A 25340-nucleotide genomic window follows, 5' to 3' on the forward strand; every position below is an offset into this window, starting at 1 on the left:
TCCCACATCTGTCTCTACTCAAAATTTTTAAAAGTTTATTTTACTATAGCTACTGGGTAAGGAAAAAAATAATTTTAAAGCAGTTTATCAAATTGAAGCTAATTTCCCTGAATAGTCTAATTTACTCTTGTGGCAAATTAACACTGCAGTACAGTAACTGACTAACCAGACCATTTCTTTCCTTATTAAGGTACGTCTGGAATGGCCCACTGACCTAGCCATTAACCCTATGGATAACTCCATTTACGTCCTGGATAACAATGTAGTTTTACAGATCACTGAGAACCGTCAAGTTCGCATTGCTGCTGGACGACCCATGCACTGCCAGGTTCCGGGAGTGGAATATCCCGTGGGGAAGCATGCAGTGCAGACCACCCTGGAATCAGCCACTGCCATTGCTGTGTCCTACAGCGGGGTCCTGTACATCACCGAAACAGATGAAAAGAAAATCAACCGAATAAGGCAGGTCACCACCGATGGAGAAATCTCCTTGGTGGCTGGAATTCCTTCAGAGTGTGACTGCAAAAATGATGCCAACTGCGACTGTTATCAGAGTGGAGATGGCTATGCCAAAGATGCCAAACTGAATGCCCCATCCTCTCTAGCCGCATCTCCAGATGGTACACTGTACATTGCCGATCTGGGCAATATTCGGATCCGGGCTGTATCAAAAAATAAGCCTTTACTTAACTCGATGAACTTTTATGAAGTTGCCTCTCCAGCTGATCAAGAACTCTATATCTTTGACATCAATGGTACTCACCAGTACACTGTCAGTTTAGTCACTGGCGACTACCTATACAACTTTAGCTACAGCAATGACAACGATATCACAGCTGTGACTGACAGCAACGGCAATACCCTTAGAATTCGACGGGATCCAAATCGGATGCCCGTGCGCGTGGTGTCGCCAGATAACCAAGTGATATGGTTGACCATCGGAACCAATGGGTGTTTGAAAAGCATGACTGCACAAGGACTAGAGTTGGTCTTGTTTACTTACCATGGTAACAGTGGCCTTTTAGCCACAAAAAGTGATGAAACTGGATGGACAACATTTTTTGAGTAAGTATATGAAAATTTCACTCTGATTGTAAAACGTCTAATATATAATGATATAGTATTACTATTATCAATGAATACTGGTAATATAATTCTAAGGGCTGAAAGTGGACCATGTTCTTTTGGGTTGTTGTTATTGTTGTTGTTGTTTGGCTATTTTTAAAGTCAAGACCTCATGCTTGCTAGGTAATACTACTACTACCACTTGAAACACATCTTCAACCCCTGAACTATGTTCTTGAGAACCTACAACTTCGATATGTTTTGGATCACTCTAAACCAAAATATGACATGACATATAAAAAATGATGTGGAAGCAACCCAGACATGTTTTATTACATTTATGATGAATTTTTCCTGTTTAGGGGTTAACATTTTGCTTCAGACAGCTAGTATATTAGCAGCAAGTTATTCAAAACAATAACCAAAAAAATAGTAGAGCTTTGGTTTAAGCATAAACGCTTTGGGCTTAATTGTCCTCCACTTAAAAAAGCAAGGTGTTGTTGAAGAAAAATCTTGAAAGCATTTACTGTGAACTTTCCCAGTGGCAGTAATACCACAGATGCTATTCTTATCAAGGGGAGCACTTAAATTTTTCATAATCAATTGTCAGAGAAGCTAAACCACACTTAAAAGACCCATACAACTAAGTGCAAACCAGGACCACTGGCTGCCAACTGAAAGCATATGCAAAAGTAGGAGGCTTATATAGCCAGGGTCTTTCGCTAACTAAGAACAATAGTAGCCCAGACAGTACACTACCTAAACAGTCACACTTGTGAGGTCAGTAAGAGTGAAGTGGAAATTAGCCGTTGTATTGTTTATGGAGTGTGTACTTCACAGGGAGCATGTGTGTAAAATCATTCTCTGTTGCTTATTCACTTGACTAACATTGCACTAGCCAGAAGGGAAATTAGCTGTATCGAGATGGCATGTTGACAAATGCAAAATGGTCCATAGAATGAATATTGAGTTCCTTAGTGTGTTTTATTTTCCACAATGATATGCTGAAGCAACAATATTTTCTCTAGGAGCACACCTCTAAAATTATACTAATAGTCAGTAGGAAACAATGATTCAATATACAAAAATGATTCAATATACAAATATTTCTGTACAACTCCTCTGGATCTTTCACAGAAAGCTTAGCTCTCCGGTAACATGAATTGCTTTGCTTTCTTTTTTTTTTTTTTTTTTTGACAGATTCCCTTTTAATAAAATCATTGTTACCCAGCAGCATGATTTTGTCAGAGAACAAACCTTTTCAATTGAATTGCATTAAAATTCTGTTCTTCACATTCCTTTTGCTCATTTTAGTATCGCAATAGGAAAGGAATAAATTGGAAGTTAATGGAAAGCACTTCCTTTGCCTTTGCCTTGCTTTCAAAGTGATAGTAGGCTCTGTTGCCAAAGAGAGGGAAATGAACACAGAAAATGTGCTCGCCTCAGATGAGCCTGGGTGGGGAGCTGCTCTGATTATAAGATCCTCAGGAGATGATGGTGGCATGGATAGCATAGCAGGCAGGAAAAATAGAGGAGTAAGTTGTTAGTATAGTCTAGGACATGAGCTCTGCTCTGTGGGCCATTTTTAAACATGTCCTTATTTGTTCCAGAAATTGACACTGCACAGAAGTTCAGTGTGTGGGTTACTTACACATGCATGAACTTCCTACAGCAGGCAGAGTAGTTTACTTAGTAATCAAGCTGAGAAAATGAAGAGCAAGAAGTACACTCCATCAGTGGAGTTGATGTGGATAGTTTAAGCAAATTTGAATTTTTTACCTTTAAAAAAAAAGATAATTAACTAAGAAGATATGTGTCTCTATTTTAAAAGTACCCTCTGAGCCTTTCAAGCAGAGTCAAGACAGCTAGAAATATAACTGTTAATATATAGCTATATTTCTACCTATCTCAATTAGTTGAAACACTTCACAATCATATTTTCACTATACAAACTCATTATACCATATTTAAAACCATAGAGCTAGAAAAACCTCAGAAAAAAGTAACTATTTCAAAGAGCATGATTGAAATATTGTAACAAAACCCTCAGCAGCCATATGTATACATGTATGTACAAATGTAAGTATTTTAAGAATATAGGAGTTTAACAAACCAGTGGTTTAAAAATAACTTTTGTAATGAAAGTAACAGAAATACTGTTTCTGACAAAGCTGTGTTTTGAGAAGTTTCCCCTAGATTGTATGTGAAAACAGAGCATTTAACCTAAGGAATTCTGAATTGTCAGGATGACAAATGATCCTTTCTCGTTGTTGTCTTACACATTCTTACAATTTGGCTTTGGAAGTGTAAGGGCCACTTCTTCTAAGGGTCAGCAACTTTAAAGCATATTCAAAAGAGGGAGCAGGAAAAGCCAAGGGTCTGCCTGGTGGGGCAGGCCCTCTGCTTCGTTCTCTTAGAGCAACACATTTTGTCTGTGCATGTTTGAGACTGACAGATGGCCAGTCTCAGTCCCTGACTCTACTCATCACAGCTTTGACCACGGAGTGTGGGCTCTGTGTCCCCACCTGTGCAGGTGGCTGATAGGAACACCTCATGTGGGCAGTGGGACCTCAGAGTCCCTGTCAGACATGCTTTGTCTTTGTATTACTGGTGAGCTAGCAGCGTCCCAGTGTATTCCTTCCTTTCTGTAATAGCTCCTTTCCTATGTTTTTTTAGTACTCCATTCTAATTTAGACTTATCATAAGGGCCCTTGGTAAGTTCACAAGGAAGGTATTTGACAAGTTAGACAATGGCTTGAGTTTTAACAAAACCCCAAGGAGAATGTAAGGAAAAAAAATCTCCATTCCCAATTGAAAAACACCTATTTTCTATGACTTTCACCACGCCAGTCCCATGAGCTACAACACAGTCTATAATCATCTTCCTGCATAAAAAGCTTGCACAAAGAAATTAAACTTTTCAGTCCAAATTCCCATTTGGATATGGCCAGCTTTGTAGCTAGCCTAGTACCCCCAGAAAGCTTTGAGATTAAACCTTTCATAGATAAGAAATAGATGACTTAGAATCAGTCAATTGGCCTGCTGATACAATCGCTGTTGCCATAGTTCCTACCAGAGGAAATTTAAAAGAGAATGAGTCGAAGCTAATATACCTGGTTCTCATTTTTGCTTGGTTGCATTGTTGTTGTTGTTGTCATTGCCAGGTGCAGTGTCTCATGCTTGCAATGCAACCATTGTTTTTAAGCTAGTACAAACTTCACAGTATTGGTGTGCATACAAAATGAAATATGGAAGCATTTTGTAAATGTATTCGTTTTCGTGGCTCCCACAGTTCCTGAAATGTCACAGTGCATACAGATCTTTCTCAAAAGCTTTCTTCTTTTAATGAAAGATTGTAGGAATAAAGCAAATGTATAGACAGGTGAATATTTATTTATAGAGAACAAGTTGATAAAACCTATAGGTTTTATTGGCTATTGCCAATGCTCCATTGAAAGAATACTGTATAAAAGATCTCTTGATTTCTGAGATAATTCTTCACAAATAACTTAAGCTTAAAAAATTAACACTTTCCTTTTTTGCCAGTCCTGGGGCTTGAACTCAGAGCCTGGCGCTGTCCCTGAGCTTTTGTGCTCAAGGCTAGCATTCTACCACTTGAGCTACAGTGCCACTTCTGGCTTTTTCTGTTTATATGGTGCTGAGGAATCAAACCCAGGGCTTCAGAGATTATGCTGATATTCAAATCATTTTAAAAGACTTATCCAGGCACCAGTGGCTCAAGCCTATAAATCCTAGCTTCCCAAGAGGCTGACATATGAAGATCATAGTTCAAAGCCTGGGCAGGAAAATGTATGAGATTCTTATCTCCAAACCACCAAAAGGCTGGAAATGGGCTGTGGCTCAAATGATAGAGTGCTAGCCTTGAGCACAAAAGCTCAGGGACAGTGCCAGGCCCTGAGTTCAAGCCCCAAAAGTGGCATGCACGCACACACACACACACACACACACACACACACACACGACAATGTTAATAGCAGTTTGTTTGTAAGGAATAAAAACAGAATACATTTCCTATGCAAGTGGGTATGGTGTTACACACCTGTAATTCAGGAGGAGGATGAGTCTGAGGCTAGTTACTCATCACCCATGAAAATAGTAAGGTGACTCCTCAGGGCACATTAATAGTTTATTGAGCCTTCATTTCAGAAACTAGACTTGGCAGCAATGTCCATGTACATAATTATAAGTATGTAATTGTTACCCTACTGTAATTTATTAGAAAAGTGGCTGATATTTTTAGACAAGCTACTGGACAGCATAATAGGAAAAATGCAGTATTGGATGATTTGTAATTCAGCTATCATACCAGTTGTGCTAAACTAATATGCTCTATGAGTTGAATAATTACTTATTATGAGTCGTCTCTGACCTCCTCTTCTGCTATCTTGCTGGACAGAAGTAAAGATCTACTGAGCTAATGGGTGCCCTTGCATTAGGATTCTGTGATAAGCCTGATTACATATCTCAGTGCTGGGGTCTGTTCCACGGTGCTTTTCATACTTCTTAAAAACAATTGCCACACATTATAATTCCTAAGCTAAAGTAAATCCAGAGAGACTGAAAAGATCTCACGTGCTTAAAATTTATTATTTAAAAAGTTCATACCCAAAGTGAAACCACAGCTCTTACACTTGAATGCACACCAAAAAGCAAATCCAGTGTATTGAATCAGGCAATCGAATAAATTATTTACTAGTAAATGGCATTTCACAGTTCTCTGCTCGCTTGCCCATGTAAAATACAAAGTGTTTAGTATATCCAGAGGCTCTGCTGTCTGGTTTAAGAAGACAGCTGAACAAAAGCTATGAATTCTGGCTGATATGTACATGTACACTCGCAAGTGTGTGGCAGTTTTTCTGTCTTGGGACTTTGACTATTTGGAGCTGTATATTTGTAAGGCTGACTCTGATGTTGCATACGCTGTATTCAGATTCACAAAGCAAATTAATGAGTTTCAGCTTTCCTCCATTTATGCAGGTATGTATGGGTCTCTAGTTTCTCATTTGGGTGCTTTATTGTCCCTTGTTCAAGCTTTACAATTTTAGAATGAGCTTCTGAACCATTTCTTTATAATGAACTTAACTCTGTGCCCATGGCAGACCCGTGGCTCCTACCCGCATCTGCTCTGATATCCTAGGTTAGTATGGGACTGGGGAACTCTGCAGGAGGGGGAGGCAGTATAAATAGTAGCTGCCCCAAGGCACTGTCAAATTCAAAAGCACAGAGAAGGTAGGAAAACTCAGTTCTAATTGCTCCAAATTAGAAAAGATGTGCTCTGGCTTATGGATGGCAAATCATGCTTGAAGAGCACGGCAGCTGGGTTGGGCGGGGCAGTGTTCTCCTCACACAGGCAGCACTGTAAGCCTCTGATGTTAGAGGAACTGGGAGGCATCTTCCACGGACAGCAATGGAGGGATAACCTCTCCTTTGAAAGACAGCCGGCATCCAACACTGAGCACCCAAATAATGAGGCCGTGAAACCATGAGTCACTGCTATTTCTGGAAATATATTTTTAAAGCAACAACACTAAGGCCCAAACTAAGGAAAGGTAACCTATTGAAAAAGGGTGCTACACATATAATTTCAAAATAACTTCAATGATAAAAAGGAAACACAAGAATGCTATCCTAGTTTCATTGACTAATTTTTTAAGGAAAGAAGGAGGAAGGGAAGCAAAGAAGAAAGGAAGGGGGAAAGATGGATAGAAGAAGAAAGGGAGAGAGGAAAGAAAGAAGAGAAAAAGAAAGAAAAATAGAAAAAGGAAGGAAAGAAGAAAAGGAAGGGAGGGAGGGAAGGAGGGAGGGAGGGAGGGAGGGAAAAGAATAGATTTGCATTGAAACAGATTTTGTAGACTTTAAGATTTGAAGTTTGGTAAGTGTGTAGTCTGAAAGTGAAACTCTGACACCCTAAGCACTGAGAAATACTGATGTAAAGAAATATCACTTTGGGGCTGGGGATATGGCCTAGTGGCAAGAGTGCTCGCCTCGTATACATGAAGCCCTGGGTTCGATTCCCCAGCACCACATATACAGAAAATGACCAGAAGTGGCGCTGTGGCTCAGGTGACAGAGTGCTAGCCTTGAGCAAAAGGAAGCCAGGGACAGTGCTCAGCCCTTGAGTCCAAGGCCCAGGACTGGCAAAAAAAAAAAAAAAAAAAAAAAAAGAAAAGAAATATCACTTTAAGCCAGGCATTGGTGGCTCATGTTTATAATCCGAGCAACTCAGGAAGCTGAGATATGAGGATCATAGTTTGAAGTCAGCCTAGGCAGGAAAGTCTGTGTGACTCTTATCTCCAGATAGCTACCAAAAAAGCTGTAAGTAGAGTGCTGGCCTTGAGCACAAAATCTCAGGAACAGTGTCCAGGCCCTGAGTTCAAGCCAAAAAAAAAAAATTATAGCTCTGCTTAAAATTAGTTTTTGTTCCCTTTAAGTGTGTGTGGAAAGTGTAAACATGATAGAAATTAAGATTTTTGCATCTCTAGGCCTTTTAATTTAAAAGAAATAGTTTTTAATCAAAGGCAAAACTAGTTTATTTAAAACAAGAAGTTAAATAAGCTAATTAATAATTTAATTTATGAGTGTCAAGCAAGCATCAGCTTAAGAAAGATCTCACTAAATTTCAAACTGGAATCAGAGCAAACACACACCCAGCCAGAGTAGGGAAAAAAATTACTTGATTCACAGAAGATGTTTTTAAAGCTAGATCAGCCAGAGTTCCAATAGTAAAAAAGAAGATTACAAAAATGTTGTGCTGTGCACAGGCAAAATGGTCCTCTAATACATTTAAGTGCATCAAAATGTACCAAATTAGCCTACAGAAGCCAAAATCCTAAACCTTTCAAACCTAAATGAAAGCCAAAATGAATTTATACAGTGGTTATCTATAATTTAGAGCTAGTGAAAAATGTTATAGCCAGCACTTTGTCTTCACTTACATATCTGATATGTACATATTCAAGTAAAGATTAGTTTGCGTATAATTTATTAATTTAACGAAGAAAGGCTTTTTTGTTGTCTGAGATTAGACTCAAACTGGGTACCTGATGCTTTCACTTATTGGCTAAGGGCTGGACCACCTGAGCCACGCCTCCAAGCCCAGTGAGTTCCTTTGGAGAGTAATTGATGCTGAATACCTTATTCACCTTAACACAAAAGATGTTCCTATAATGGACTCTGGTCCAGGCAACAGCGGGCCTACCAAGCAGTTCTTCCAAAGGAGTTCATGATGCCACCTCAAGGAGAAAGGAAAGGTTTTTAAGTGCTGTGTTGCAAAAAGCAAACTGTTGAGGCAAACTATAAAATTGTTTCAATTTCATAAGGTGGCCCTATTGTCTGTGCTCTTTGGGCGTTAAGCATTTCCTCTGTGTTCACTAAATTCCCTGGAGTTCCTTTATTCACTTATGTACTCAAGCATTCAATATGAATGTACTACATGGCAGGTGCCAGAAAATGCAGAGCTAAAAGACATATCCTCCTCTTTTCAGAGTCCACTAGAGATGCAGTTAGTGAAGAATTATAGAAAGAGCACAAGCTAAGATAGTTCCTCAATGTGCTCTGCAGATATGGAGGATGCCCATCTAAATCAGACCAAGAACTGGGATGTGACAAGAAGCATTACCTAAGGGAGGCAGATAGCTAGATCACGGCTGGGTCTCAAAAGGTGTTGAATAAAACTTAGTAGAAATGACTCCATGCCATTTCCTCAGCCTTTACAAAGCAGGCGGAGTAAATACTCAAAATGAACATGTCTGTATATAACAGACCAGGTCAGAGGTGACGATGATCTTGAGGTTCCCAGAAGACAAATTCACACGTGATCCAAAAATGCTTACTTGCGGAGGGGTGTGGTAATTCACACCAATCAGACTAGGCAGGAGGCCCACGAGTTCAAGGCCAACCTGGGCTACACAGAGAGATAATCATTAAAAAGTAAGCAAATATCTGGCACCAAGTTTAAGTCCAGTGACTTACACTTGTAACCTATATGAGAAGGAAAAGTAGAAGGACCTTAGTTGGCATCCAGCCCTGGGCAAAACAATGAGACCTGTGATACTTAGTACCTTGACTATTGATCATCATTTATAATACTAAGTCAAGGTTTTCTTCCTCAAGGGCTGCCTGCTCTTTAAAAACCTTTCCAAGTCACACTTTAAGTCTCCCCACCCCCTTCTTCCCTTGCATTGTGGACCCTTCCGTGTCGGTATGGTTGCTGAATGTGAGAACCAGAGAGGAGGGCAAGATGAGTTTGTCCTCTGAGACTTCTAGAACAGGATGATAAACCTAGAAAAATGGAGAGGCATGGGGTGGGGGGTGGGGGTTCAGATTCTAGGGAACAAAGGATTTCCTCTTGCCAGCAGCTATCTAATAAGTGTATGTTTCATGACCTGGTCCTTAAACAAGTAAGGTATGTCTTTCCTCAGTCAAAATGGTTCTAAAAATGGTTCTAAAAAATGGTTACATACAGTCCTCTCTTAATGAATCCTCTGACCCCTAAAGCTGTCGTTCTGGAATGCCTGGACTTGGAGGGCTTAGTCTCAAGGTCTGAGAATTTCAGAGCTGCTCACTTTCACTTGGTCAATTCTCTGATTCACTAAAAAGGATAGAAGGAAAGAGGCAGTTAGGTTACTTTTAAAAATGTATCATTTCTGTCACTGTGCTTGGTGCTCAAAAGGGCTGGACCTGAAAGGAAGCAGAAAAGTACTGCCCTTGTCTATCTCCTCTGAACTCCTGTTATCTGGGTGTTGGGGGGAAAGAGAGAATGGCAAGCTGACCGCAGACCTTGGCCTTTTCTGGTTTCATGGAGCAAAACAAGGTCAGAATTTGCCCCATCAGTGAGACCTCTTAATAAATCACAGCAGCCACAGAGAATTTCAATTGGTTCTTTCTCCTTTCTCATCAAGACAAAAATTGTGGAAAATAACACTTCCTTTGGCCTTCCTTGTTTTGCACGTGCCCTGTCATTTTTGGTCATTTATGCTACTAGCAGCCAGCTGAGAGTCAGCTGGCCCCATGCGCTGATTGCCGTGCTTGTGGTGATCATGGGAGCGTTTTGCATTTTCATCCCAGAGCCAGATATTGGAGGATTTCTTTCTTACTGGCAACCTTGCTACTGAATTCAAAGACATTAGACTATTACTAATCACATTATTGCTATTAGAATGGCAAATCAGCATACCATCTGAAGTTTAAATCAGGTTGTGCAGTGTCATTTTGCTTGTTTTATGGTTTTTGCTTGGCTTGTTTTAGTTTGGTTTGGGTTTTGCTTTTGTCTTTGTCTTTTTGTTTTGGTTGAATTTTTACATACTCAGGGTCACACTGCGTATGTCATCCAGGCTACCCTAGAATTTAAAATCTTCCTGCTTCCACTTCCCAAGTGCTGGATTCTAGGCATGAACCCACCACAGCTAGCTTCCTGTTTGTGCACATGTCCTGCAACAAAAAATGACAAAGAATGACTGAGGTTTCATTTTTTTGTTCTGATGGGGCTAGTGGTTCCATTCTGTTTCATCATGGATTATTGAGGTGGTCCTGGAAAGGTGTGAAATAGTGAGGGAAAAAGTAAGTTTGTCTCCTGTTTAAAGTCCTGCTGTCCATAACACCAATTTTTCTCAGAAAAAAAGCAGAAGACAGTTTTAAAAACATACATGGGCTTATAGGAAGCAGTAGACTTTTTCTTATAAATCCTGTTGTCAAGTTTTAAGGGAAGTTTCTGAGAACTCCAAATTGTTTCCACTTGAAGAAATTTGCAATACCAGTAAGGGTTGGTAAGGGCCTAGGTTGGTCGATTTTTCTCTCAGTTGGAGATGTGTCGAAGCTGTTTAAGCTGAGAGGGGCTGTAATTGTGGTGTTTTGGAGATTAATTTGACGTCAGTGAGTATAAGGAGAGGCAGGTATAGCAGTTGTCAAAGAAGACAACAGTGGTAGGATTGGGAAGATAAATATCTTGTAAACTGTATGAAGGAAAACTTAAGAGGAAGGAGGAGGAGGAGGAGGGGGAGGGGGTGGGGGAGGGGGAGGAGGTTGTTTTCCTATCAAGGTAAGAATTTCTTCAACTGGGAATGACAGAGGGTAAGACTGGGGCATTTGTCAATAATCCTGCGCTTAGGAATCTTAAAGATTTTTAAGTATTCTACAAATGCTAAAACAGCAAACTAGGCACAAAAATGCAATCGAAATTAAAGACAAACAGATAACCATCAACTGAGGGCATCCCATCAGTGAAAGGGGAGAAGGTCACTAAGAGCCAGAGGGAGATGGTCTTTGCCAGCCGGAGTCCTTTGTGAAGAGAGGTCAATGGAGGCGGAAAAGAATGTGCTGTGTGATGAATTTGGAGCTCTGGGGCAAGACCAGATGAGGGGGACGAAGAACATGAAGTTGATGTTCTATTCAAATTCCCTAGAGCCAAGAGTATTGTAAATGTAAAAAGCTAATAAAGGAAAGCTACCTCTCTAATACCAAGGCTGGATGAGACTACTTCACTGAGGCTAAGCAACAAGCAGTAAATTGAGCCACAAAGTTGTACATAAGCAGAGATTGTGTCCAGCGGCATAGAGACTGGATGGTAAGGTTTCTAGACCTAGGGTCAGAATATTCCAGAAGACTGTCAGCCTCTTTGCCAGTGCATCATTGCCTCCTTCTGTTGAGGTAAAGAAGAGTTAGCCAGCTATATCTAGAAGTACCTAAAGTACTTGGATACTCAAGGTATCTTTGATGACTTGTTTTCTCCAGTGCCTTCTCCAGAATCTCTTGGTCATTTTAATGCATCTTACCCATCTTGTTTTCTTGCCTTTGAGAATGGTGCTAATGTATCTCCTGTAATCCTAGTTACCCAGGAGGCTGAGCGCTAAGGATCATAGTTCTAAGCCAGCACTGGCAGAAAAGTCCATATGACTCTCCAGTTAACCGGGGGGGGGCGGGGGGAAATGGAGCTATGGCTCAAGTTTTAGAGTGCCAGCTTTGAGTGAAAAAAAACCAAGAGGACAAGGCCATGATTTCAAGCCCCAATACCAGAAGAAAAATAAATCTCTTTATGTATTCAGGTTGCTTTAGCAATCTGTAGCACTCACTGGGCATCTGTTGTGAGTCCAGTTTTCATTTTTATGGCTTCTCTCCCCAACCCAACTTTTTAGTCTCTTAAATTCCCCATACCCTCATATACTGTAAATGCAGGGAAAGGTTGTTTAGACACTACTGGGTGACAGGTCAGAAAGAAACCCTGAGTGCCCTAACACTAACTCTTTCCTGGTCCTCATGAACACTCTTCAACCATGCTAATGCCTTTACTTAGACTCAGCCATGCTTTGGGAAACATCAATTCAGAAATTCCTAAAAAACTGTTATGCTGAGCTACAAAGATCCAGTTTATCCCTATGTCCTCCTAACTATATTACCTCTAGAAGTTACCTGTATTTTTTTATTTCCCAAAGAACCAAAGGCTAATAGGTTATAGTTCAAGTGCTCAGCATCCTGGGCTATATCTCCCTGTGCTCAGCATCCTGTGATATAAAATGCCTGCCCAGCAGGAAATGGAACAAGTGAGACACCAATGAAAGCACCAAGCCGAAGGTTGGCAAAATGCTTTCTACAGGAGAAAGGTGACGTTTCTGTTTGAGATTGAATGGGACTAGAAAATATAAACCACCAAAAGGGCAGGTCAGTAGCAGCAGCAAGAATGAATCAGCAAGCTGCTGGCAGGTAGTATCATATATATAAAGCAAAGCTCTCAACTTTAAATCAGGAACTGTGATTTACAGAAGGGCTAATGGGCCTAGGGTCAGGTACACAGCAGTTTCAATGATGATGTGTTCATGAAATGCACTGAGAGCCTGATCAAGTGACCTGCCCACACCATATTTTTATTTTTCCATCTGTAAAGCAGGGGACAATGCAGCATAGAACAGTCTTGTGTTTTTTGTTTGTTTTGTGCTGGGATAGAACCCAGGGCTAGGCACATGCTAAGTAAGCACTGTGCCACTATTACTAAACTTCATTTGCAGCTCTTGGGTTGTCACTGTGTACTTCAGGCTGGCCTCGAGCTCATGATCCTCCTGCCTCAGCCTCACCCCCACCCAAATTAGCAAGGTTACTAATATTTCTTAAACCCAATAATACATTCTCCATATGACACTGTGAGAAGCACGGCATGATGCAACAATGCTTTAAAGTTCTGACCATAACTCTGTAACTCTACTTTGCTGTATAAATAGACCTATGCATGCTTGTTTCTTTCAGAGCCATGATTTCTTCCAAAAATGCAATGATGGCAATAAACAATGTTGTATTTCTTTCATTTAGGCCATAATCTGCTCAGGGCATCGGGGATGGTAGGAGGAAAGACACCTGCTTTGTTTCTATAGCTCTGCCTTTTATTAGTCCAAACAATGATTGCAGTTAGTGATGCATCTGCTTTCTCTCTTGTTTCCATCTCTCACTTCTTCTTCCTGAGAACCAATCCCTTGCGCCAGATAAGTAGCATGGTAGATTGTCCGACTTTGTCAATCAAATTCCTGACCTCATGGATACTGCCACTGAATGAATGGATGAATTAATTAATTAGTGAGTCAGCTTAGTACTAGCACTGAACCCTTGTTTCCTGCCTCCTTCCTTTCTTCTTTAATTCTCAAAAACCATGACAATATTCTCACTGACTTTTCTCTACAATTATAACCTAGAATCTTCTAATCGTTAACTATATTTTTTAGAACATATCTTTATACCCTAAAATATACCTATTCTTTTACCCCAAATGTCATGTAGGTACTGCTGTTTTTACTCTTTACTCCCATATTGCTTCATATTTCCCCCTTATTATGATTCTACCTCTGCCCTCCTGGGTAACTCTTATCTTCCTCTAATAACAGCCATTCACTACAAGTTCTGCTTCTAGGCAGAACTTAAATATGGGACATGTCTCCATTATACTGAGAATCTTTTATTGCTGAAGCTGCCTTAGTATCCAACCTTAAGAACGTGGTTGCCCAGGGAAATCTTGGAATTTCATTAAGAATTTTATGTTTATTTTTCTTCATTCTGTGAACGTGATCATTTTTAGAATTTTCTCTAGTGCTACCACAAACGGGAAGTCACAAAAATTCAGTACTTTCACCAAGTGTTGTGTTTATAGTGTAGTTTTTATGAACATAAGACAGCTCTCAAAATATTTCTTCACATGTAAGTGAAAAGTTCCTCATATTTAGATAAGAAAAAACAATAAATTTAATCAAATACATTTATTAATTAATTATCAAATAATCACTAAATGGCAGAACATGTTCCAGCTCATTCAGTAAAATAAAAGATCTTCATTTGTGAACACTCATTCCTAAAATTATATAAACATAATAGGTTATAACCACCACTGTTTAATCCCAGTTTACCACTATAATCATCAGTCATTGAGAAAAGTTTTTAGGGGTTAAGGGTGTATTTCAGAGGTAGACCCTAACATGAACAAGGCCCTGGGTTCAATCCCCAGTAATGAATGAAAAAAAGGGGGGGAAGGGAAGAATAATTTGGTTATGCTTATATTCATTTGTTAAAAATGTCTCTCAAGATACAAAAATGGTATTTCACATATGCAAATAAATATGTATATTTATGCCACTTGAAAAAAGTTATATATATGCACATTGCACTGTCGTAGAGTGTATACATTGATAAAACTTTAAAAAGTGATACAACAATGAATTAAACCTACTTTGTGGGAAAATGGGAGCCATACTAGGGAATGTAATATCAGCAAACATGTTCCCTTTGAAACAGCAAATTAGATGTGCAGGAGGATTTTGGTCACACTTCAAAGAATAATATGCTGAGATGGAGAGCTACTCTGTTTACTCTTGCTCTCACCGGTGAGGTTTTTCTATGTTAAACAGGCTTTTGATTACTTCAAAGCATGTTTGAAGTCCTCACTGCATACCTCGTGCACAAAGACAAATATTCCTCCAAATTTGTGCGGCTAATTCTGCTGTGTCTTTTATTTGTGAGAGAGAAGAACTCAGAGTTCCCTATTTAACACTCCATCCATGCCTGTTTTATTTAGCTATGACAGTGAAGGTCGTCTGACAAATGTCACCTTCCCAACTGGGGTAGTCACAAACCTGCACGGGGACATGGACAAGGCAATCACAGTGGACATTGAATCATCCAGCAGGGAAGAAGACGTCAGCATCACTTCAAATCTGTCCTCCATTGATTCTTTCTACACCATGGTTCAAGGTAAAAGCATAATCTCAAGTTGATAATTTTTTTTGTCAGTCATGAGGCTTGAACTCAGGATCTGAGGGCTACCATTGAGCTCTTCTGTTCAAGGCTGGTGCTCTACCATTTTGAGCCACAGCACCACTTCCGGTTTTCAAGTGGTTAATTGGAGATGAGAGCCCCTAGGACTTTCCTACCTGGGCTGGCTTTGAACCACAATCCTCAGATCTCAGCCTCCTGAGTAGCTAGAATTACAGGCTTGAGCCACTGGCACCCAGTTTCAGGTTGAATATACATATATTATCACTAGCACCCAAATGGAAACTTTGCCCCCCTCATATCCAAAGATGAAGCAAAAAAGGCAAGGCAAAAATGTAAGCTTCTTAGAGACATTAATAGAACAGTTAAACTCCTCTGAGTAATCCTTATTTGCTCTGAGTAATCTTTATGAAATTATATATTCATATTAAACTCAATACACCAAATAATATATTAATTGGAAGTGAATATATTTTTACATTCCTATTTAACAACAAAAATACTAATTGTAACTATTTGCATATCATCGACCTGCTTTGAGTCATTGAACACAGTTTTTCAGAACTTATCTCTATCATCTTAATACCGTGCCTTATAAGTCCATTGCAAGATGGTATTGGAAGCTACATATGATAAAACGTTTAGCCCCAATTGCAAATACTCATTTAGATAGCAGTTAAACCTTTTTTTTCCATGCTGTATATCCAAATCTCTCTGGGGTAAGACCTTCTTCCAGAAACTAATCTTGGAAAAAACGGTTGTTCATGATGACATTGGCAATTGGGAGATCACAACTCAGAGTAATTACTATATGTGCGTGAAACTTTGATTCTTTTTTTTAAACCCTTTTCCATCTGGTAGTCTCTACAGTCAGCTAAAAGTGGTATTGCTTGAATGTATTTCTTCCCCTAAAGAAAGAGTCTTTGAGGAAAGAGAAAGGGATGGGGGGGGGGGGGAGGACTCAGCCTCCTGAAAGAACACATGTTTAGCTCTTCACAAGCTATTTACAGCCCATCCCACAGAGGCTGGGCTCTCATTTCATCAGGCAAATTAGAAAATGAGAATCTATTAAAATAGATAAGAACTTTTAAGTTCCCAGAAAGTTTGCCCTTACAGCTGAACCTGTGACAAGTAGGAAATGGCAGAAACCAAAGCTGCTTTCTCACTCTCTAAAAGGACACCATTCCGTGCTCCTTATTTGTTTTATACATGGGGTTCCATCAAGGCTTTGGGAAGTCATATTACTGCTCCTTGGCACAATCGGCCAAGTGCCTAATCCTTATCAAAGCATTCATGTTTTCTGCTTCTCATTTGTTTTTCAGATCAGTTAAGAAACAGCTACCAGATTGGTTATGATGGCTCTCTTAGAATTATTTATGCCAGTGGCCTGGATTCACATTACCAAACAGAGCCCCACGTTCTGGCTGGCACAGCAAATCCCACAGTGGCCAAAAGAAACATGACTCTTCCTGGTGAGAATGGTCAGAATTTGGTGGAATGGAGATTCCGAAAAGAGCAAGCCCAAGGGAAAGTCAATGTCTTTGGCCGAAAACTTAGGGTAAGTAGTCATTGGAGAGCAAGAGGAGACTGCACGACCTTTTGAGTTGTGTTTATAGCCTACATACCAGGGCAGGACTTGTTTCCCATCACCCCCTTCTGTCCCTCTACACTGAGCCCACACTCAAGGTAACTGCTGGCTTAGAAGCATGAGTTATATTAGCCATGTAGCTATTAACATTATACAATGTAAAGCATTTAAATGATTAAAAATAAAAGTCTCCACTGAGAAATTTGGAAATTGCATGTATCACAGTCATAAATAGCCAGTGCCTGGATGTCAATTGGTGCTTGTTTTACTAATGTTATCTTAATAATGTTAGGCTCTTTCTTCAACTGTTGTGTTAGGAGCGATAGATTCTTAATGTACAGAAGGGGATAAGTAAGAATTGGTTTAAACATTGAACATTTTCCCAGTTATAAATATGTGAATTGGAAGAGACAGGCTGACTATTGAAAAGTGAAGTCTTTCTTTGCATGCTCAATATTCTTACATGATGATTTGGACACCTATCTTCTGAATACCAACCTTAGAACCTAACAGCTGCCACTTTGCTTTTAACAGAAAACCTCAGCTTGCATTATATGTTATGTGAAATGTGATATTTATCATTACACTAGTGTAATTTAGCTTTGCAAAATGTTCTTTGCATTTACTTGTTAGGTGTGTGTGTATTTATTGCTTTTACCAGCCAAATATATCTAGAAGGCAAACTTTGATTTATGGTGGCTATTTGGTAAAGACAACATAGATTAAATACTGAGACCTAGGTTGCAAGAAATCACCTTCAGCTACAACAAACCAAACCTGATTCATTCTTGATATTAGCAACAAATTTTAGTTTATCAAATAAATGTACATAATTCTTTCTCACATTACTTCCTTTGCCACTAAAAAACTAGCATCAAGGAATGAGAACAAAACAGGGAGTTTACCATTAACATCCTTTTCGCCTATACTCAAATAGCTAAATTATTATCCTGATAGACTAGCATTATTTACCTTGCCAATCCTGTAGAATAAGAAACATCAACTAAATGATGTTTCCAGCTATTTCCAAGAAATAGAAAAGAACCAGTGGAGCAAATACATACTATTCCAACTTGCAGGTTCTGTTCAGATTCCAGGTGTGGGACTCTAATATACCATATCTGGAACCTGATATACCATCTCTGGCCCCTATGCTATGACCTCCCACCTCACCCCTACTCCAGCCTGTGGGAGCCTGGAGGCTCTGACTCCAGTTTTCCCTGAGTCCATTCTGGCAGGCTGGAGGGAGGTGTGTCAGGGAAAAGCCTGAGAAGGAAGCACAGTCTAGAAGGGAGAACAAGAATAAGGTAGACAGGTCTGAGAATATGGCCTAGTGGCAAGAGTGCTTGCCTGGTATACATGAAGCCCTGGGTTCAATTCCCCAGCACCATATATATAGAAAACAGCCAGAAGTGGTGCTGTGGCTCAAGTGGCAGAGTGTTAGTCTTGAGCAAAAAGAAGCCAGGGACAGTGCTCAGGCCCTGAGTCCAAGCTCCAGGACTGGCAAGAATAAAAGAATAAGGTAAATAGTAATGTGATGGGCAGGAAACAGTCTCCTGCCTCTGTCTCATCACTTTCATAGGGTGGTGGTCTGTTGCCAAGTCAACTCTAGCTCCTCTTTTTCCCTTCACCTGCATCCTGGACTGCTGCAACCACTACTGCTTCTTCCCTGGGTACCTGCTTCTTTGGCCATTGCGAAGTGAACTCTAGTACACAGTTTTTATCACAGTCATCTTTCCCTAACAGGGACACAGAGAGAGAGAGAGAGAGAGAGAGAGAGAGAGAGAGAGAGAGAGAGAGAGAGAACAACATCCATTCTCAGATGTAGGAACTCAGAAAAGACACGAAGCCAGATGTCAAAGGCCCATGCTACTGAGGAGGCTGAGATCTGAGGATCCTGGTTCAAAGTCAGCCCAAGCAGAAAAATCCATGAGACTCTTATATCTGACTATCCACCAAAAAAGTAGAAGTAGAGGTGTGACTTAAGTAGTAGAACACCAACCTTGAGCAAAAAAGTTAAGGGACAGACTCTAGGCCTTGAGTTCAAGCCCTAGTACAAGCACACAGAAACACACACACACACACACACACACACACACACACACACAAAGACACAGAAGTGCTGCTCAGAGATGTGCTTTTCTTCTCTAAAGACATTAAAGACAACACCGCACTTACCTAGATTCCTAAAATGTAGGAGCCTCATGGTTAAGCAAGCTCTTCTTTTGCTAAGAGTAAATCTTATGTAAAGATCATAATGTGTCTGAATCTTTTTTACATGTATTATGATACTTCTATTATTAGATACGCTATCTAGTAGCTACATAAGATCACAACTAGCTATAATATAGATGGCTACAATACAGATAAATAAAATCTCCCTTATACAGCCTCTCTTCACACAGTTGCTACATGAATCCAATGAGACAATGTGAAAGTGCTTTGAAAGTCAAGAGCATGGCAATCTATTCCTTCACCCTAATCAGGAGACCCTTAACCATGCATGCAAACATTGGTCATTTCCACCGACATAGAAGGAAAGAGCTATTTAGCTTTCTGGGAAGGAAAATGTCAGTGGAAAGAAGGAAGAGAGGAAAACCCTTTGTCCACAGCCAACCAGATGATAAATCACCCGCTGCCTTCGAAACAAGTTGTACCTCAGAATATTTTTTTCCTACCCTTTGTAACATTGCTTTTCAAATAACTGGCATAAAAGAAATTATGGAGAAAAGAGAGAAAATTCCGGCTGAGGGCTCTGATTCTTTGCCTGCTTCTAAAGGGGGATGCCACCTCTCTGAAAGGAAGAAGGCAACAGTGCACATAGGCCTGGGTGTTACTGTCTTTCTAAACAGCAAAACCACAATGCCTCAGCAAGACATTTCAGAAAATACACTGTTTACAGCGGTGTGCTCAGTCACACTGAAAGGAGAGCTCCAGCTGATATCTTTGATTGCTCTCGCAGAGACAATGCCAAGTTCACAAGGGAGGATTTCTGACTTTCAAGATAAGATTGGATTGCCAGTGCTGACTGCTAATTTCATTCCACTGTGGATTCCAAGACAGGAATTCTAGGGAAGAAAGTGATGATATGAAAGGCTGGTTTGAGGCCCGAAACCTGGAGTCTGCCAAAACTGGGACAAGAAGGCAGCAAGACCCAGAACCACATGTGACCTGAATCCTCCCCAACAGCCATTTGCTTTCCACCCCTTCCCGAGACAAGCATGTCTCTTCTCTCACCTGTCAGGATTGCCTAGAAGAAAGTGTTTTTCATTTTCAAGGTTTTGACCTAAATTTGGCTATGTACCTTATACTTGGTGGACACTCAAATATTTATTCAGTGAATGAAAGAATGAGGAAAACCAGCCTTAGAACATGATTTTGTTTCATGGCTTCTAGAGTTTCCTCAGAGGGGCTACATGAATAGCACAGCCTTGTAGCTGTTTGTATACCACAGACAAAGCTAATGCTAGGTTTAATAGAAAGATAGGTAGATAGATAGATAGATAGATAGATAGATAGATAGATAGATAGATAGATAGATAGATAGATAGGAGGGAGAGAGAGAGAGATGAGAGATGAGAGAATGTGATAGGAAATAGATGGTAGATATACAAATACATAGATTTTATAAGAAACTATCCCCGCTGGAAAACATTTTCTATAATAAAATGGAAGTAAAAGAGAAATAACAGACACACCGAATCTTGATAAAGATGCATAAAAGCATAGAAAGATAAAGATTATTCTTACTTGCTCTATACTTGCTAGCTAAGACTAAAAGTATATAAAGTCAGTGGCCAGTGACTCATGCTTGTACACATAACCCCAGCTAGTCAAGAGGCTAAGGTTTCAGGATGTGATTTAAAACTAGCCAGAGTAGACAAACCAACAAGATCCTTATCCACAATTAAACAACAAAAACGGGAAGTAGAAACAATAGAGTGCCAGATATGAGGGAAAAGGCCCTGAGTTCAAGCCCCAGTACTGCCATTCACATAGAAAGATGATAGATAGTAGTTACTGTCTTTGTCTTACAATAATTGGTAAATGTTACTCATTTTTATCAGTGCCAAACTTAAGCAGCTATCAAAAAGAAACAGCTGAGCTGGGCACCAGTGGCTCATGCCTATACTACTCAAAAGACTAAGATCTGAGGATCAAGGTTCAAAGCCAGGCAAGAAGCAGTGAGACTCTTATCTCCGACAAACTACACAGAAAAAGCTAGAGATGGCACTATGGCTCAAGTGGTAGAGCACTAGCCTTGAGCAAAAGAAGCTCAGGGGCAGCACCCAGCCCTGAATTCAAGCCCCAGGTCTGGAAAAAAAGAAAACAGACAAAAAGTTATGTCATTCTAATTATAAAATGTCTTCCTATACTTGACCAGAATCAGATGCTTCAAGGAAAAAGTGAATTATTTTAAAAAGAAATTCTCACAGTTTGACAGCCAAGTGTGTTTGGAGACATATATATATATATATATATATATATATATATATATATATATATATAAATGTGAGCATATTTAAGTCTTCCTTGGCCCATCCCATTTGGGTGATATTTTAACTGAGTGGCCCGGCCTCGAGTGGGATCACATGTAGTTAGCACACGACAAATGCGAAGACACAGAACAATCTGTAGCAAGATGAGCATCCAACAGAGACACAAGGGGCTCTTGTTACCAAGGGTGCCGGGGAATAAGCCAGTTCTTCTTCACTCCCCACCATGACATTTCAGATGAATGGATAAAACCTGATGATGATGCTGGCACCTCCTAGGGCAAAATGTTTAAGGTCAGTATGACTTTAATCTTCAAACCAGAAAGAAAATTACCACATTCCCTTCACAGCAAAGGAATGCTGTGATTAATTACATAATTATTGAACATGGAGATCTTTACAGAGGAATCCATAAACAGCATTTGGGTTCATTTTTAGATATCTAGAGATACAGCCATGATTGTGTATGTGTGTGTGTGTGTGTGTGCGCGCACGCGCGCACATGCACACAGTACTGAGACTTGAACTCAGATTTTGTGCCTTCTAGGCAAGTATTTGACTACTTGAGCCACACATACACAAACTTTGGCTTTTTTGTTTTGTTTTATTTTTAGTGCTTTTTAAGATTGCGCATGTTTTTGACCTACCCAGCCTCAGGCCATAATCTTCCTACCTTTGCCTTTCAAGCAGTTCAGGATTACAGGTGTGAATCACCACACCTATCACAGCTTGATTTTTTTTTTTCTGAGAGCATGCCTTGAACTCCCTATATAATGCTTTCACTCACTGGCTGGTGCTCTACCACCTGAGCCATACCTCCAGCCCTTGATATGTTCATAATTCAAATATTTATCAAAAGCCTCACAGAGGCATGGGTGTAAAATACACAAAAGCTAGCCCAGCCCTAATGGGTCATACCTATACTCCTAGCTACTCAGGAAGATGAGATCTGAGGATCACAGAGGGAAGCCAACACAGGCAGAAAAATCCATGAGACTCTTGTCTCCAGTTGACCACCAAAAGGCCAGAAGTGGAGTTGTGGTCCCAATGGTAGAGCATAAAGGCTCAGGCACAGCTCCCAGGCCCTGAGTTCAAGCCCTAAAACCAGCACAAAAGAATTACTTTTAATTTTAAAAATAGATGAAACATTGCCATGATTTCTAAAGGTTTAGGGTGACCTAGAATTATCTTACCTCCTTATAGCTACATCTTATTTGTCCAAAGAAGGAAGTCTGAACATGTTTAAGAGGGACAAAAGAAATCAGGGGAGAAGTTACTATCTTCTCAAGTCATATGTACTAAATAAAGAACAGTGGCTGATATTTTGAAACTGAAAGAATAGTTTAAACCTTGCTGGGCATGGTGGTATACACCTTTAATCCCAGCTACTTAAGAGATTTAGGCAGAAGAATCCCTGAGTTTAAGCAACAAAGCCAGACCCTGTCTCAAAACAGCAGCCAGGCACCAGTGGCTCAGTAATGGTTACTACTCAGAGGTGAGATCCAGAGGATTAAGGTCTGAGGCTAACCCAGGCAGAAAAATTCACTAAATAACCAGTCAAAAGCAGGCCTGGGTGCTGGGAATGTGACTTAAAGGTAGAGTGCTTGCCTAGCATGCATGAAGCCCTGAGTTTGATTCCTCAGCACCACATAAACAGAAAAAGCCAGAAGTGGTGCTGTGGCTCAAGTGGCAGAGTGCTAGCCTTGAGCAAAAGAAGTTCAGAGACAGTGCTCAGGCCCTGGGTCCAAGCCGCAGGACTGGCAAGAGGGGGAATGAGGGAGCGAGCGAGCAAGCAAGCAAGCAGGGCTGGCAGTGTGGATCAAGTGACCAAGTGCCAACCTAGCAAACTCAAGTCCCTGAGTTCAAACAAGACTAAATTAAAGGCGGGGAGGAGGGGGGGAGGGATTTCGACTTGTTTTGGAAATGGAGGTGGGGGGAATCCATCCCCAACACAAATTCTGTACTTCAGTATAAGAAAGGCACTGCATACAAGATTTGTCTGGATAAAAAGAAAAGCCACACCGCATAATGCTTCCAGATGCTTCCCTCTGGTGACATATTTGGGGCGGAGACTCACACAGCACCCGCACTGATGACATTGTGTGCTTTTCATCTAGAGGAATTGGTGTCACATAGCCATACTTAACAAACCAAAGAAGCAAAACAGAGGTAGTATGCCAGGTGTCATGTGAAAAGATGGGGTTCCACTTTCAGACCTGTCTTTTCACCCTTCTCGCTACAGGAACTAATCACCCCAGATCTGCAGCCCACATTTCTTATACTCTAGCCAAAGGAAGTAGTATAGAGACAAAGGAGGGTTAAAGAAAGCACTAAAGGATTGAAATACAAATTAAAGACAATGCAACGAACAAACAGTACAAGAAATGTATCCAATGCCTAATGTATGAAACTGTAACCTCTCTGTAATTCAGTTTGATAATAAAAAAAATATATATATATAAAGACAATGCAACGGAAAATGCAAACAGATGGGGCAAAACTGGGGGCCCCCCATTGTCCCTGGAAAACTCCACAGCCTGTCTTTCATGGTTATTTGTAACCTAGAATAAACCAAGGAAATAAGATGGAGGGCAAACCCCAACATTTTGTTGTGGGAGTGGGGATTGTTTTAAAACAATGTGAGGCACCCACGAGCCCTTGTGGAACACTTAAAATTGTGCAAAACATCTTCTCAAAGCATTGCATAGGGCAAATATAACCTGAAATACCTTGATTCTGCCTGTTATCAAGTTTATTTTATATCAACGCCTCTGGAGCCATAAAAGTGTGTGTGTGTGTGTGTGTGTGTGTGTGTGTGTGTGTGTGTGTAGGAACTTTTTTCCAAAGTACACAAAGCATTCTGCAAACTGAAACTCACACAAAATTCACACAAGGCAGGGAGCAACTAATGTGCATGTGTCTGCATGGGAAATGGAAGCACAGAAAGCACCCAGCAGAATCCCATAAAAATTACTGACAGACAGAGCCAAAGGGATCTAGTCCACCCTCCTTATTTACAGATGAATGAAGCAGATCCAAAGGGATTACGAGGCAGGCTGCTTCTATGTACCCTCAGGTTTGGAGATCAAGATTTTTGACTCCTGGATTCCTCCCTCCCAGACAGACAGACAGACAGACACACACACACACACACACACACACACACACACACACACACACACATACACACACACACACAAATCTCTTTCTCCTTTCTCTAATACATGCCCATTTCTGCTATGGCATAATGTCCCTCTCCTATCACCTAGATCTAAAAGATAAAAATGAAAAGTTAAAATACCAAAATCGAGACACAAAGAACAAAAAGACAAACCATTCAAAAAACAACACTTAGAAACCATTTGGTGTAAGCCAACTGCACAACTCTTGGGGGGAGAGGGGAAGGGGAAGTAGGGGGGGGCGGGAATGAGGGAGGAGGTAACCAGTAGAACAAGAAATGTACTCACTGCCTTTCATATGAATCTGCAACCCCTCTGTATCACACTTTGACAATAAAGAAAAAAAAGAACTACTGAATTTCATTAGGGCATATTTTTCTCTGAAAAGCTTTTTGTTAACTATGAGACAAGGTGGCTGCAAATCAAAGAAATTACAGCATGGTAAAAAAAAAAATGAAAAGTTAAGATCTCCTAATCTCCACCCATGCCTCTTCCCTTTCTCACTCATTGAAAGCTTTTTCCGTCCAACATCATTTCTTTTATTTTCCTGTTATACCATTCCATGGATTTCCTGAAAAGATAATTGAAAAGTTTAAGTTTATGAGTATTTTTGTGGGAGATACATTTAATATTAACTATAAAATGCAAAGATTGGTTGTATCACAGTTTTTGCACAAATACATATATGTGTGTGCCCGCCCATGTATTTACATTGCAGATGTGATCTGTGTAGCAGTTTCATATATTGTCTTG

The 25340-nt window shown here is 40.2% G+C and overlaps 1 protein-coding gene across 4 annotated transcripts in view; it reads left to right on the plus strand.

Annotated features, from left to right (window-relative positions):
- The window catches only part of Tenm3 (teneurin transmembrane protein 3), a 585882-nt gene that overhangs the window by 546459 nt on the left and 14083 nt on the right, over positions 1–25340 (plus strand). For all 4 annotated transcript variants that reach the window (XM_048330896.1, XM_048330895.1, XM_048330894.1 and 1 more), the window contains 3 exons: positions 191–1065; positions 15128–15303; positions 16647–16882. In XM_048330896.1, the coding sequence (XP_048186853.1) occupies positions 191–1065; positions 15128–15303; positions 16647–16882 (1287 nt within the window). The remainder of the gene's footprint in view (positions 1–190; positions 1066–15127; positions 15304–16646; positions 16883–25340) is intronic.

This window comes from Perognathus longimembris, chromosome 21 (genome assembly GCF_023159225.1).
Source record: "Perognathus longimembris pacificus isolate PPM17 chromosome 21, ASM2315922v1, whole genome shotgun sequence".
NCBI classification, from domain to species: Eukaryota; Metazoa; Chordata; class Mammalia; order Rodentia; family Heteromyidae; genus Perognathus; species Perognathus longimembris.